Here is a 13,813-nt window from a genome sequence, read left to right as displayed (position 1 = left end):
GAAATGTGCCCTTAATTGTACTGGGGGTACGGCGGCTGCCTGGGCTCAAAATGTTGTTTCTCTCTATCGGTTTAGAGAATCAATCTGTGACAACGTGTCCTTTCCTATAGTCACTGTACATTTTACACAGTTATACTGGGAACAGATTTAACCTTTTATTCTTCAACCAACAAATGTATTTGTAGCTGTAATATTGGTGTGTAGGCGCCATCTCAGTGCATTGTGCCTGAGTCTGAGCTTTCAGCCAGCGCTACACATTAGAACTGCTTTCAGCTAACCTATTGTTTCTCCTACTCCCATGTAACTGGAGGAGTCCCAAGCCGGACTTGGGTTTCTTACTATTGAGTGCTATTCTGATACCTACTGGGAGCTGCTATCTTGCTCCCTTCCCATTGTTCTGCTGATCGGCTGCTGGGGGTAAGGGGGGGGGGGATATCACTCCAACTTGCAGCGCAGCAGTAAAGTGTGAGTGAAGTTTATCAGAGCACAGGTCACATGGCTGTGGCACCCTGGGAAATGAAGAATATGACTAGCCCCATGGGAAAAACAAATGACAATGCAGGATTGGGCTGGAGAAGCTCTATTAACTGATGAAGGCTCTCAGCGCAGATATAACAGACACTCATTAATGGGATGAACCAGGGCAGACTTTATTGAAGCAAAGCCAAGCACAGAAGACCCAACGATGGGGTATTTTCATCCACCCACCCGGGGCTCCCCTCTAAATAATGTGAGATGCCCCCTAGGAAATGCCCATGTCTCAGAGGCTGTGGTTACTCCATAGGGTATTTAATAGAGGAGGGTAAGGGGCAACCACAGGGCATCAAGGTTCTACCAAGGTTTCAAATTTGCCCCCTACAGTACTGGCCACAAAGAATGGTTTCAGGGTGTATTATGGGCATATTATCCCTCCCCATGAGTCACATGGTACAAATCTGGCAAATAGTGATGCAGAGTTTCTTGCATAGAGAATTCAACCAGATTCCAATAAATTCCCTGTGACCAAAGAATCTAGAAGAAGTCACGGTAATGGGTCCTATGAGATTAATTCTAAGGGCCACAGCAAAGCCTAAGGATTAGGGTGCATCTCTAGGAGCTTGAGTTCCCCCCTACAAGGAGGCGCCCCGGCTATCACCATGTAATATGGGATCTGGGCAGCGCCACTGGCACAACAGCAACCAATGAGCTCCCTCTCATCATATCAGGGGTGCAGTGGGGCCCCCGAGATTGTTCATTCACTAACAGTGATACGGGATGGAATGAAAATGCAAACATGCAATACACTTATTTCATATACACTTAGCCCCTCCCCCTAAGCCCCTCCCCCTAAGGAACAAAACACAGTTTTGGCCCAGCAGATGCAGTTGATATTCTCAATGTGCTGAGAAACAATAGAAATGAGAGGGAAATCGGGCAGAAGATGGCGCCGCATGCTGCTACGTTACATTTGCGGGAATGGGGCCATTCTCCAGACTGTAGGAATCAGGGGGTCGGGGCAAGAGCAGAGACCCCACAGGGCCCCACAGGAGCAGAAGCTAATCCACTGGAATAATCTGCTGATTTCCCATCCTGGGGCTCGCAGCTGAAAGAAACAAAATACAAATATGAGACAATATATAAAAGACCAACTGCAAGATCCCCACAGGCACAAAATGCAGCATTGGATCAGAACAACAGAATGTGTGCAGTCTACCAAGACCGATACTTGGAAACATCTTCCCCAACATAATGGATATAAAATCAAATGCCCAGGTAGTGAAATCAGTTTCTAGGGGAAATATTAATATTATTGTATCAGCTTTATATTGTCCATTTGGCCCAATGGTTGTAGGAGAGACAGCTCAGAGATAGGGAGAGAGTATCTCACCCATTGGTCCTGAGCAAAGAGAGAGCAGTTCATTACATAATGAGGTTGTTTATGAGCTCAGACTGAGGTGTTAGAGAATTCAGAAAGGGATCCCGTTCTCAGCCTGAAAACTATAGGCCTGTTAGTCTGACATCAGTAGTAGGAAAGCTTCTGGAAGGGGTAATAAGGGATAGGGTACTTGTATACATTGCAGTTTGTGCCACAGGGGTTTATGGGTAACAGATCTTGCGTTTGATACAGTACCTCACAGAAGGTTAATGATCCAATTAAGGAATATTGGCCTAGAACATAATATTTGTAATTGGATAGAGAACTGGCTGAAGGATAGAGTACACAGCCAGCCAATAAAATACAGGCCAACTGGCAACCCTAGTCCAGGCTGAGACTCGGAGAAGAGACAATGGAACAAGTATGAGACAGGTGCAGACGCCAGAGAGACCTGCAGTGTTATCAGGAGAGACAGCGCCACCATCAGATGTTTCAGGTCTGGGACTGCCCATGAACCCAAATGGAAACCAAAATTTTGGGCCCTCTCATAGGTTTTGGTAGAACAAAAGGTTGGACTTGATGCATGTGTTTATTTAATCACAGCTACTGGGATTCAAATTCACCAATCATCTTACTGAAAAGCAGGGATGTAGACAGGGCCGGACTGGGCCCAGACCCGATCCCCGAAGGGCACTGTAAGTTTAATTTAGGCATGCTGGGGGAGGGGGTCAAATGTGTGGGGTGTGCCTGCGGAGGGGGGTTTGAAAGGCTGCGACTGGGGCCATTGGGGGGGTGCAGGGCCTGTGGAGGGGGGGTTTGAAAGGCTGCAATGGGGCCCATTGGGGGGTGCAGGGCTGCGGAGGGGGGGTTTGAAAGGCTGCAATGGGGCCCATTGGGGGGGTGCAGGGCTGCGGAGGGGGGGTTTGAAAGGCTGCAATGGGGCCCATTGGGGGGGTGCAGGGCTGCGGAGGGGGGGTTTGAAAGGCTGCAATGGGGGCCATTGGGGGGTGCAGGGCCTGTGGAGGGGGGGCTTGAAAGGCTGCAATGGGGCCCATTGGGGGGCGCAGGGCCCCCCAAGGCAGAAGTTACACAAAGTTGTGTCAGCTGGCCAGGCCATCCTTGGGTCAAAGTGTGACTGGGCCTGGGAGAACAATCCCCCCTGTACCCCTGATTGTGGCCCTAAGGGCAGAGGAACAGAATCAGCAGCCCCCCCACCATTATGGGGACCTGGGGCCCTTGTTCTGTTCCTGCTTGAAGGGGAAACTCCAGGGGACCCCCCTCTGCCTCTCCCAGTGACTGCTTTTGTTCATAATAACAATATAAACAGTGTTCAGTGATGTCATCATTTATAACTGGAGGCTAGTGATGTCATTTCTGTCACATGATTTACTGAAACTTATCATAATAAATACTGCACCCCCTCAGGTTAAATACTGTATAAGGATATTAGAAGTCACCTCAGAGCTGCAGGCACTGTACAAAAGCATTCGGCCTTTGGCCTCAAACCTTTATATGGTCATGAAATTGGTGACTTAGAAATATCCATATATGTTACGACAGGGGGTACATTGGCCACCAGCCAAGACAAGTCTGTTGCTGAAAATGTAGGAGAAGAGGCCGATATTACAGGCAATGGTAAAACGAGCATTGATACCCCAGGGGTTTACTAGAGGTAGAAGAGAATGAAGGGTTTGTGTGGGTCAGACCCACAGGGGGGATTATTAATGGAAAGTTGCATCTTACCTTTAAAATACCAACAGTTGCGGTTACTTTGGGTTCCCACAGACTGAAGTGTAATATTATTATATCCACTCCCTGATCTGACATCGGTGACCTTGAATGTCTCATAGGGAGGGATAAGCACTTCCTTCTCATCGGGAAAGAAGGATAAGTGCTCAATGCTGGCCCCGTGGCAGGTTGTGATGATGAAGATGGTGTCAGGGCCAAAGGCCACAGCTACTCTGTCATCTGTTGATGAAGATGTGAATTGGCCAAACCGGACGCTGTTCCCTATCTTAGCGCTGAATCGAACCTTCGTTCCTCTGAAGACTTTGTGACAAATTGTTGGTTTCACAGCTTTCAGCATCTGAAGGGCCCGGGTCAGGCAGAAGTCTAGGACCTTGAAATGGAAGTATCTGAGATAGAAGTCTCTGGACTGGCCGGCCTGGCGCACTGCGTCACCGAAGGGTTTGTAAATGGCTGGATACTGATTGGTGTAGGCCAGTGTTGCTATGGCGTACGCATCCCTAAATCCAGGGGGAACCATAGTGGTTTCCTTCATAGAAATCCATCTCTTACTGGCGTTACCCCAGGCATCAACAAAGGTCTTGATTAAGGATTTCTCATTTTGAAAGAGTTGAGGGATCTTGGCCTCCATGGCCTCAGCGCACCCCCTGTACTGATCATCATAGGATTTAGGGGCCATATCCAACACAATCTCCTCTGATAGGAACACGTCTCTCCTGGGCATTTGGGTCCTGTCCCCCTGTACAGAGATACAATATAATCACCGGCTGTTTCCCTTCTCCCCCAGCTGAGCCTCAAACACATTATTGATCAAAATCTCTTTGTTATGATAAGGCTGGGATTAGAATTTAAATTTGAATAATACTACACTCTGTAACTAGTACATACCTGCACTACCTGATGTCTCTCCCCTCATTCCCACTCTATATTCCATACTGTGTGCCCCGCTCTCTCCCCTCATTCCCTCCCTATATTCCATACTGTGTGCCCCGCTCTCTCCCCTCATTCCCTCCCTACATTCCCTACTGTGTGCCCCGCTCTCTCCCCTCATTCCCTCCCTACATTCCATACTGTGTGCCCCACTCTCTCCCCTCATTCCCTCCCTACATTCCATACTGTGTGCCCCGCTCTCTCCCCTCATTCCCTCCCTACATTCCATACTGTGTGCCCCGCTCTCTCCCCTCATTCCCTCCCTACATTCCCTACTGTGTGCCCCACTCTCTCCCCTCATTCCCTCCCTACATTCCATACTGTGTGCCCCGCTCTCTCCCCTCATTCCCTCCCTACATTCCACACTGTGTGCCCCACTCTCTCCCCTCATTCCCTCCCTACATTCCATACTGTGTGCCCCACTCTCTCCCCTCATTCCCTCCCTACATTCCATACTGTGTGCCCCACTCTCTCCCCTCATTCCCTCCCTACATTCCCTACTGTGTGCCCCGCTCTCTCCCCTCATTCCCTCCCTACATTCCCTACTGTGTGCCCCACTCTCTCCCCTCATTCCCTCCCTACATTCCATACTGTGTGCCCCGCTCTCTCCCCTCATTCCCTCCCTACATTCCCTACTGTGTGCCCCACTCTCTCCCCTCATTCCCTCCCTACATTTCATACTGTGTGCCCCACTCTCTCCCCTCATTCCCTCCCTACATTCCATACTGTGTGCCCCGCTCTCTCCCCTAATTCCCTCCCTACATTCCATACTGTGTGCCCCGCTCTCTCCCCTAATTCCCTCCCTACATTCCCTACTGTGTGCCCCACTCTCTCCCCTCATTCCCTCCCTACATTCCCTACTGTGTGCCCCGCTCCCTCCCCTCATTCTCTCCCTACATTCCATACTGTGTGCCCCACTCTCTCCCCTCATTCCCTCCCTACATTCCACACTGTGTGCCCCACTCTCTCCCCTCATTCCCTCCCTACATTCCATACTGTGTGCCCCACTGTCTCCCCTCATTCCCTCCCTACATTCCACACTGTGTGACCCGCTCTCTCCCCTCATTCCCTCCCTACATTCCATACTGTGTGCCCCGCTCTCTCCCCTCATTCCCTCCCTACATTCCATACTGTGTGCCCCACTGTCTCCCCTCATTCCCTCCCTACATTCCCTACTGTGTGCCCCACTCTCTCCCCTCATTCCCTCCCTACATTCCCTACTGTGTGCCCCACTCTCTCCCCTCATTCCCTCCCTACATTCCACACTGTGTGCCCCACTCTCTCCCCTCATTCCCTCCCTACATTCCATACTGTGTGCCCCCACTCTCTCCCCTCATTCCCTCCCTACATTCCATACTGTGTGCCCCACTCTCTCCCCTCATTCCCTCCCTACATTCCCTACTGTGTGCCCCACTCTCTCCCCTCATTCCCTCCCTACATTCCGTACTGTGTGCCCCGCTCTCTCCCCTCATTCCCTCCCTACATTCCCTACTGTGTGCCCCGCTCTCTCCCCTCATTCCCTCCCTACATTCCATACTGTGTGCCCCGCTCTCTCCCCTCATTCCCTCCCTACATTCCCTACTGTGTGCCCCGCTCTCTCCCCTCATTCCCTCCCTACATTCCATACTGTGTGCCCCGCTCTCTCCCCTCATTCCCTCCCTACATTCCATACTGTGTGCCCCACTCTCTCCCCTCATTCCCTCCCTACATTCCCTACTGTGTGCCCCACTCTCTCCCCTCATTCCCTCCCTACATTCCGTACTGTGTGCCCCGCTCTCTCCCCTCATTCCCTCCCTACATTCCCTACTGTGTGCCCCGCTCTCTCCCCTCATTCCCTCCCTACATTCCATACTGTGTGCCCCGCTCTCTCCCCTCATTCCCTCCCTACATTCCCTACTGTGTGCCCCGCTCTCTCCCCTCATTCCCTCCCTACATTCCATACTGTGTGCCCCGCTCTCTCCCCTCATTCCCTCCCTACATTCCCTACTGTGTGCCCCACTCTCTCCCCTCATTCCCTCCCTACATTCCGTACTGTGTGCCCCGCTCTCTCCCCTCATTCCCTCCCTACATTCCCTACTGTGTGCCCCGCTCTCTCCCCTCATTCCCTCCCTACATTCCATACTGTGTGCCCCACTCTCTCCCCTCATTCCCTCCCTACATTCCCTACTGTGTGCCCCGCTCTCTCCCCTCATTCCCTCCCTACATTCCCTACTGTGTGCCCCGCTCTCTCCCCTCATTCCCTCCCTACATTCCATACTGTGTGCCCCGCTCTCTCCCCTCATTCCCACAACAGATTTATCAGTAATGCCCCATTGCCAAGAGCAGGGATAACCTACCTCACAGAGGTGCATCAGTGCCAAGGTTGGGATCAGAGCGAGTGCCCAAGTCATGCTGATATCAGGGTTTCCGGCCCTTATCCTCATAGTTTGTTTCTAAAAGCACAAGGCAGTGAGGAGTCAGTTTCCCGGCCGGTGGGGTTATAGTTACAGCACCCAAACCCAAGGCCCCAATCCCTCCTCCCCAGAGGGGCCACTCACTATACAGAACAACTGAGGAGCAGATGAACAGAGCAATGGAACCCTTGCTGGAAGGGGCCCCGGAGCGTTGGGAGCCCAGTAATGTCCCTGCCGCAGAGTTTGGGGCAGTTACACTCACAGCATTTCTCTACTAGTAGATAATAAACCCAATTCAGCCCCTTATGCCCCGCCCATAGGTACTGCCCAATCATTCCCATAGTCCCACTGTGCAATAATGAGCTTATTCCTCACCCAGACATCGCTACACAGTGATATACTGTATCTTCACCAAATCCAATGGAGACCCCAATAGTCCTATCAGTACATACAGTTATTGGGGCTGTTTCAGTACAACATGTTTCGGATCACTAGGGATCTTCGTTGGGTCCAACTTGTACAAGAGGAAGACTCCCCACTTGCCTGGAACATGTTGTACTGAAACAGCCCCAGTAACTGTATTTACTGATAGGACTATTGGGGTCTCCATTGGATTTGGTGAAGACACACATGTCATTTGATAGAATCTGTTGCCATTTTATCTCGTTTGTATCATTGTACCTGGTGCAAATGAGGCCTGTGGGTGTATAGGAGTCAGCGCTCTGTCTGTCTCTATTCAAGAAACCCAAATGGAACCCAAGTATCTAAAAGCAGAGAAAAAAGTCTAGAGAAACATTGCGTGGAAGTTACTCATTGAGCTGCTCTTCATGTGGCGGGAATATCTCAAACACCAACCTTAAATGGGGGTTTACGTTACCTTTAAGTACAGTATGTTATAGAGTGGCCAATTCTAAGTAACTTTTCAATTGGTCTTCATTATTTATTTGTTATGGTTTTTAATTATTTGCCTTCTTCCAACTTTTTGTAGTTTTTTAATTTGTTAATGTTACTTTTTGTAACTTGTTTCTCTATTGAAGCCCTCTCCTGTTCATATACCAGTCTCTAATCTAAACCACTGCCGGGTTGCTAAGGTACCTTGGACCCTAGCAACCAAATAGGTGCTGAAACACCAAAGTGAGGAGCTCCTGGACTAAAAATGAAATAACTAAATAAACTACAAATAATGAAAAATGAAGACCAGTTGCAAATTGTCTCAGAATATTAATCTCCACTCAATCCCTGGTTCTAAGCAGATATATGCCCCTTAATAACAACTTACTCTGTGTTTATTTGTACCCCCATTCCCAAGGCAGAGACAACTTTGCCCGGCCCTTCCCAAGGTAACCGTAACCTACACAAAGCAATTGCCCCAGGTCTGATCATTCATTGGAGCGGCACTGTGACCCACATGGCTGTGTATGTTGTACTTACAGTAGGTGGTGAGTTACAGTTCTGCTCCACTGATTAGATGGGGGTCCTGCAGCAGAAGGGAAGGGATCACCCAACTTGTTGGTAATTATCTAACCCAACATTCTCCTACAACAAGACCCCGAGACAAGGTTCCCTCAGAAAGGCTGATTGAGGTATTGGGCAAAGAGACAAGTGGGAGTGGTCTCTCTGCAGTCGGATACGAGAGGCCCCAGTGTTGCTCTGGGCTTTTATAGACAGTGAATACGTGACCGTTGTACATTAAAAAGCCCAATTATTTCCAGAGAAGCCCATCGTCCAACCTATGGTTTCCTGCCAATCTTCTAAGATGTTTATCTCTAAACCTGTTTCTTGAGAAATGGAGGCTCAGCTGTTACCCAAGTGTGGGGGGGGGGGCACCCCTAGACCTATCTCTTTTAACTATCTCTGTGTTTCCTGACCCTGAGGTTTCGATCACTTGTTTATTATTAACCCTTTACTGCATGATTAGACATTCCTCTTAGGCCGATCTATACTGGGGACACAAACTGGGGCTATTGGTCAAATGTAGGGTGTCCCAGCTCAGGTCCCCACTAATATAAGGGGGGGCACCCCATGCCAATGTGAAATGGCTACAATAAGCAGGAGGTCTCATTGGCTCCGTTTGCTTCTGGAACAAGGAAATCAGTCAGTACCGGCCATTTCTACAGAACATTCACACTCTGAAACAATCAACTCACAATAAAGTCATGGGAGTCACAGTTTTATTTCCATACAATAACCGGCAGCCCCCCCAGAGCCGAGTCTAGAAAGCCAGGTAATTAATAGAACTGGGGGGACACGAGCTGCACCCCATTGGCTGCAAGTTAATCAGACTAATGGCTCTGCGGCATCAGGACCTGAGGAAGATGAAGAAGCCTCTGTGATGTTTGGGTCAATCCTCTTCAAGGGAAACATTCCTTCCTGACTCCTTACAGGCTGTACCCCAGGATCCATGCACCTCCGGGTATTTAATGGGGGCTTCAGTCTGCAATAGAGTCAAACACAGGCATTAACCACAGGGTCAGGGAGGGAGGGTAAATCCCTCATCAGCTATAACTACTGATACATGGGTCACTCGGGGGGAATTCCAAAGAGACTTTATCAGAAAGGTCTATGTAAATACAGCCATAAGCATTCATAGAAACACTGCACTGAGTCCTCTATCAAAAGAAACACAGGATTTATTGTCTTCCTTTGTGTCACATGTTCTTCAGTATCAGACTTCCTCTCTTTTAGAGCTCTTTCAGACTTGAGTCTGCTCAGTCCCTCCCCTCTCCTGCTCCCCCCTTCCATAAGAATGCATAAGAACTGCCTCCCTCCCTTAGGAATGAGTGATCTGAGCTTCCAATGGCTATAGCTGCAGCAGGAAGCTACTGTACCAAGACCAAGCTAAAATGGCAGCTGCTATCAGAGGGAGCTTTTAGGGCTGTTACTATGGTAATGGTTTCTGCAAAATAAATATAGGGCACTAGGTGGCACTAATGTGGCAAATCTATTGGCAGTAAAAGGCCAAAATGCCTTTCCTTCTCCATGACACCACCCCCCCGTGCACATGGGTGAATCGCCAAGACCCGCCCCCCCCCCGCAGCAGCGAGCGCCAGTGCACATACATTTCATCTCCCATACATTGCGGCGGATGGCATGCCACCCCTAAACTCCTGCCGCCCTAGGCCCGGGCCTTTATGGCCTCTCCACAGATCTGGGCCTGGCTCTGGGCCTGGCTGAGGGACATTCTGTTCATGATAATAAGGTCACAATAGACAAGGAGCCAAAGAGGTTTCCGGCTGAATTACTACAGTCAGAATTTTCTGCAATTACAGATGTTTGTTGGGTTTAACAATAACAGGTTGGACATAGGGGAACAGGTAACGGTGCCGGCAGAGTTGACACTAGAATTCAAAACTTTAAGCCCATGTCCAGGTTTCACCCGGCGCAGCCTACAGATCCAACTGGGTCCCTGTTCCAAAGAGAAGTTGAATTAGAACTAATGAACTTACTGTCTTGTATAAACAGGGCATTGACTCAAGGGATGAAACATCATTTTGCCCCTTTATAGGTCCCTGGTAAGGCCTCACCTTGAGTATGGGGGGGCAGTAACAGTGAGTATGGGGGGCAGTAACAGTGAGTATGGGGGGCAGTAACAGTGAGTAATGGGGGGCAGTAACACTGAGTATGGGGGGCAGTAACAGTGAGTACGGGGGGCAGTAACAGTGAGTATGGGGGGGCAGTAACAGTGAGTATGGGGGGCAGTAACAGTGAGTATGGGGGGCAGTAACAGTGAGTATGGGGGCAGTAACAGTGAGTATAGGGGGGGCAGTAACAGTGAGTATGGGGGGCAGTAACAGTGAGTATGGGGGGCAGTAACAGTGAGTATGGGGGGCAGTAACAGTGAGTATGGGGGGGCAGTAACAGTGAGTATGGGGGGCAGTAACAGTGAGTATGGGGGGGCAGTAACAGTGCGGATGGGGGGCAGTAACAGTGAGTATGGGGGCAGTAACAGTGAGTATGGGGGGGCAGTAACAGTGATATGGGGGGCAGTGACAGTGAGTATGGGGGGCAGTAACAGTGAGTATGGTGGGCAGTAACAGTGAGTATGGGGGCAGTAACAGTGAGTATGGGGGGCAGTAACAGTGAGTATGGGGGCAGTAACAGTGAGTATGGGGGGCAGTGACAGTGAGTATGGGGGGCAGTAACAGTGAGTATGGTGGGCAGTAACAGTGAGTATGGGGGGGCAGTAACAGTGAGTATGGGGGGCAGTAACAGTGAGTATGGGGGGCAGTAACAGTGAGTATGGGGGGGCAGTAACAGTGAGTATGGGGGGCAGTGACAGTGAGTATGGGGGGCAGTAACAGTGAGTATGGTGGGCAGTAACAGTGAGTATGGGGGGGCAGTAACAGTGCGGATGGGGGGGCAGTAACAGTGAGTATGGGGGCAGTAACAGTGAGTATGGGGGGCAGTAACAGTGAGTATGGGGGCAGTGACAGTGAGTATGGGGGCAGTAACAGTGAGTATGGTGGGCAGTAACAGTGAGTATGGGGGCAGTAACAGTGCGGATGGGGGGCAGTAACAGTGAGTATGGGGGGCAGTAACAGTGAGTATGGGGGGCAGTAACAGTGCGGATGGGGGGCAGTAACAGTGAGTATGGGGGGCAGTAACAGTGAGTATGGGGGGCAGTAACAGTGAGTATGGGGGGCAGTAACAGTGAGTATGGGGGGCAGTAACAGTGAGTATGGGGGCAGTAACAGTGAGTATGGGGGGCAGTAACAGTGAGTATGGGGGGCCAGTTACAGTGAGTATGGGGGGCAGTAACAGTGAGTATGGGGGGCAGTGACAGTGAGTATGGGGGCAGTAACAGTGAGTATGGTGGGCAGTAACAGTGAGTATGGGGGGCAGTAACAGTGAGTATGGGGGCAAGTAACAGTGAGTAGGGGGCAGTAACAGTGAGTATGGGGGGGCAGTGACAGTGAGTATGGGGGGCAGTAACAGTGAGTATGGTGGGCAGTAACAGTGAGTATGGGGGGCAGTAACAGTGAGTATGGGGGGCAGTAACAGTGAGTATGGGGCAGTAACAGTGAGTATGGGGGGCAGTAACAGTGAGTATGGGGGGCAGTGACAGTGAGTATGGGGGCAGTAACAGTGAGTATGGGGGCAGTAACAGTGAGTATGGGGGGGCAGTAACAGTGGGATGGGGGGGCAGTAACAGTGAGTATGGGGGCAGTAACAGTGAGTATGGGGGGGCAGTAACAGTGAGTATGGGGGGCAGTGACAGTGAGTATGGGGGGCAGTAACAGTGAGTATGGTGGGCAGTAACAGTGAGTATGGGGGGCAGTAACAGTGCGGATGGGGGCAGTAACAGTGAGTATGGGGGCAGTAACAGTGAGTATGGGGGGCAGTAACAGTGCGGATGGGGGGCAGTAACAGTGAGTATGGGGGGCAGTAACAGTGAGTATGGGGGCAGTAACAGTGAGTATGGGGGCAGTAACAGTGAGTATGGGGGGCAGTAACAGTGAGTATGGGGGGCAGTAACAGTGAGTATGGGGGGCAGTAACAGTGAGTATGGGGGGCAGTTACAGTGAGTATGGGGGGGCAGTAACAGTGAGTATGGGGGCAGTGACAGTGAGTATGGGGGGCAGTAACAGTGAGTATGGTGGGCAGTAACAGTGAGTATGGGGGGGCAGTAACAGTGAGTATGGGGGGCAGTAACAGTGAGTATGGGGGCAGTAACAGTGAGTATGGGGGGCAGTGACAGTGAGTATGGGGGGCAGTAACAGTGAGTATGGGGGCAGTAACAGTGAGTATGGGGGGCAGTAACAGTGAGTATGGGGGGCAGTAACAGTGAGTATGGGGGCAGTAACAGTGAGTATGGGGGGCAGTAACAGTGAGTATGGGGGGCAGTGACAGTGAGTATGGGGGGCAGTAACAGTGAGTATGGTGGGCAGTAACAGTGAGTATGGGGGGGCAGTAACAGTGCGGATGGGGGGGCAGTAACAGTGAGTATGGGGGCAGTAACAGTGAGTATGGGGGGCAGTAACAGTGAGTATGGGGGGCAGTGACAGGTGGAGTATGGGGGGGCAGTAACAGTGGAGTATGGGGGCAGTAACAGTGAGTATGGGGGGGCAGTAACAGTGCGGATGGGGGGCAGTAACAGTGAGTATGGGGGCAGTAAACAGTGAGTATGGGCAGTACAGTGGGTGGGGGCAGTAACAGTGAGTATGGGGGCAGTAACAGTGAGTATGGGGGGCAGTAACAGTGAGTATGGGGGGCAGTAACTGTGAGTTGGGGCAGTAACAGTGAGTATGGGGGGCAGTAACAGTGAGTATGGGGGGCAGTAAAGTGAGTAGGGGGGCAGTGACAGTGATTGGGGCAGTAACAGTGAGTATGGGGGGGGCAGTAACAGTGAGTATGGGGGGCAGTACAGTGGAGTATGGGGGGCAGTTACAGTGAGTATGGGGGGCAAGTAACAGTGAGTATGGGGGGCAGTACAGTGAGTTATGGGGGGCAGTAACAGTGAGTATGGGGGGCAGTAACAGTGAGTATGGGGGGCAGTAACAGTGAGTATGGGGGGCAGTAACAGTGAGTATGGGGGGCAGTGACAGTGAGTATGGGGGGCAGTAACAGTGAGTATGGGGGCAGTAACAGTGAGTATGGGGGCAGTAACAGTGAGTATGGGGGGCAGTGACAGTGAGTATGGGGGGCAGTAACAGTGAGTATGGGGGGCAGTAACAGTGAGTATGGGGGCAGTAACAGTGAGTATGGGGGCAGTTACAGTGAGTATGGGGGGCAGTAACAGTGAGTATGGGGGGCAGTAACAGTGAGTATGGGGGCAGTAACAGTGAGTATGGGGGCAGTAACAGTGAGTATGGGGGGCAGTAACAGTGAGTATGGGGGGCAGTAACAGTGAGTATGGGGCAGTAAGTGAGTATGGGGGGCAGTAACAGTG

The 13,813-nt window shown here is 51.0% G+C and overlaps 1 protein-coding gene across 1 annotated transcript; it reads right to left on the bottom strand.

Annotated features, from left to right (window-relative positions):
- Window positions 1-628: 628 nt before the first annotated feature.
- Window positions 629-8,478, bottom strand: LOC100135185 (hypothetical protein). The gene is given in 6 exon segments (NM_001113888.1): window positions 629-985; window positions 1,052-1,582; window positions 3,599-4,340; window positions 6,868-6,963; window positions 7,606-7,688; window positions 8,356-8,478. Coding segments are annotated over 3 exon segments (843 nt in total). The 5' UTR covers window positions 6,922-6,963; window positions 7,606-7,688; window positions 8,356-8,478; the 3' UTR covers window positions 629-985; window positions 1,052-1,535.
- Between the last annotated feature and the right edge of the window lie 5,335 nt (window positions 8,479-13,813).

The sequence above is a fragment of the Xenopus tropicalis genome, chromosome 2 (genome assembly GCF_000004195.4).
Source record: "Xenopus tropicalis strain Nigerian chromosome 2, UCB_Xtro_10.0, whole genome shotgun sequence".
Classification (NCBI taxonomy): Eukaryota; Metazoa; Chordata; class Amphibia; order Anura; family Pipidae; genus Xenopus; species Xenopus tropicalis.
This window is presented reverse-complemented; position numbering and strand designations above follow the sequence as displayed.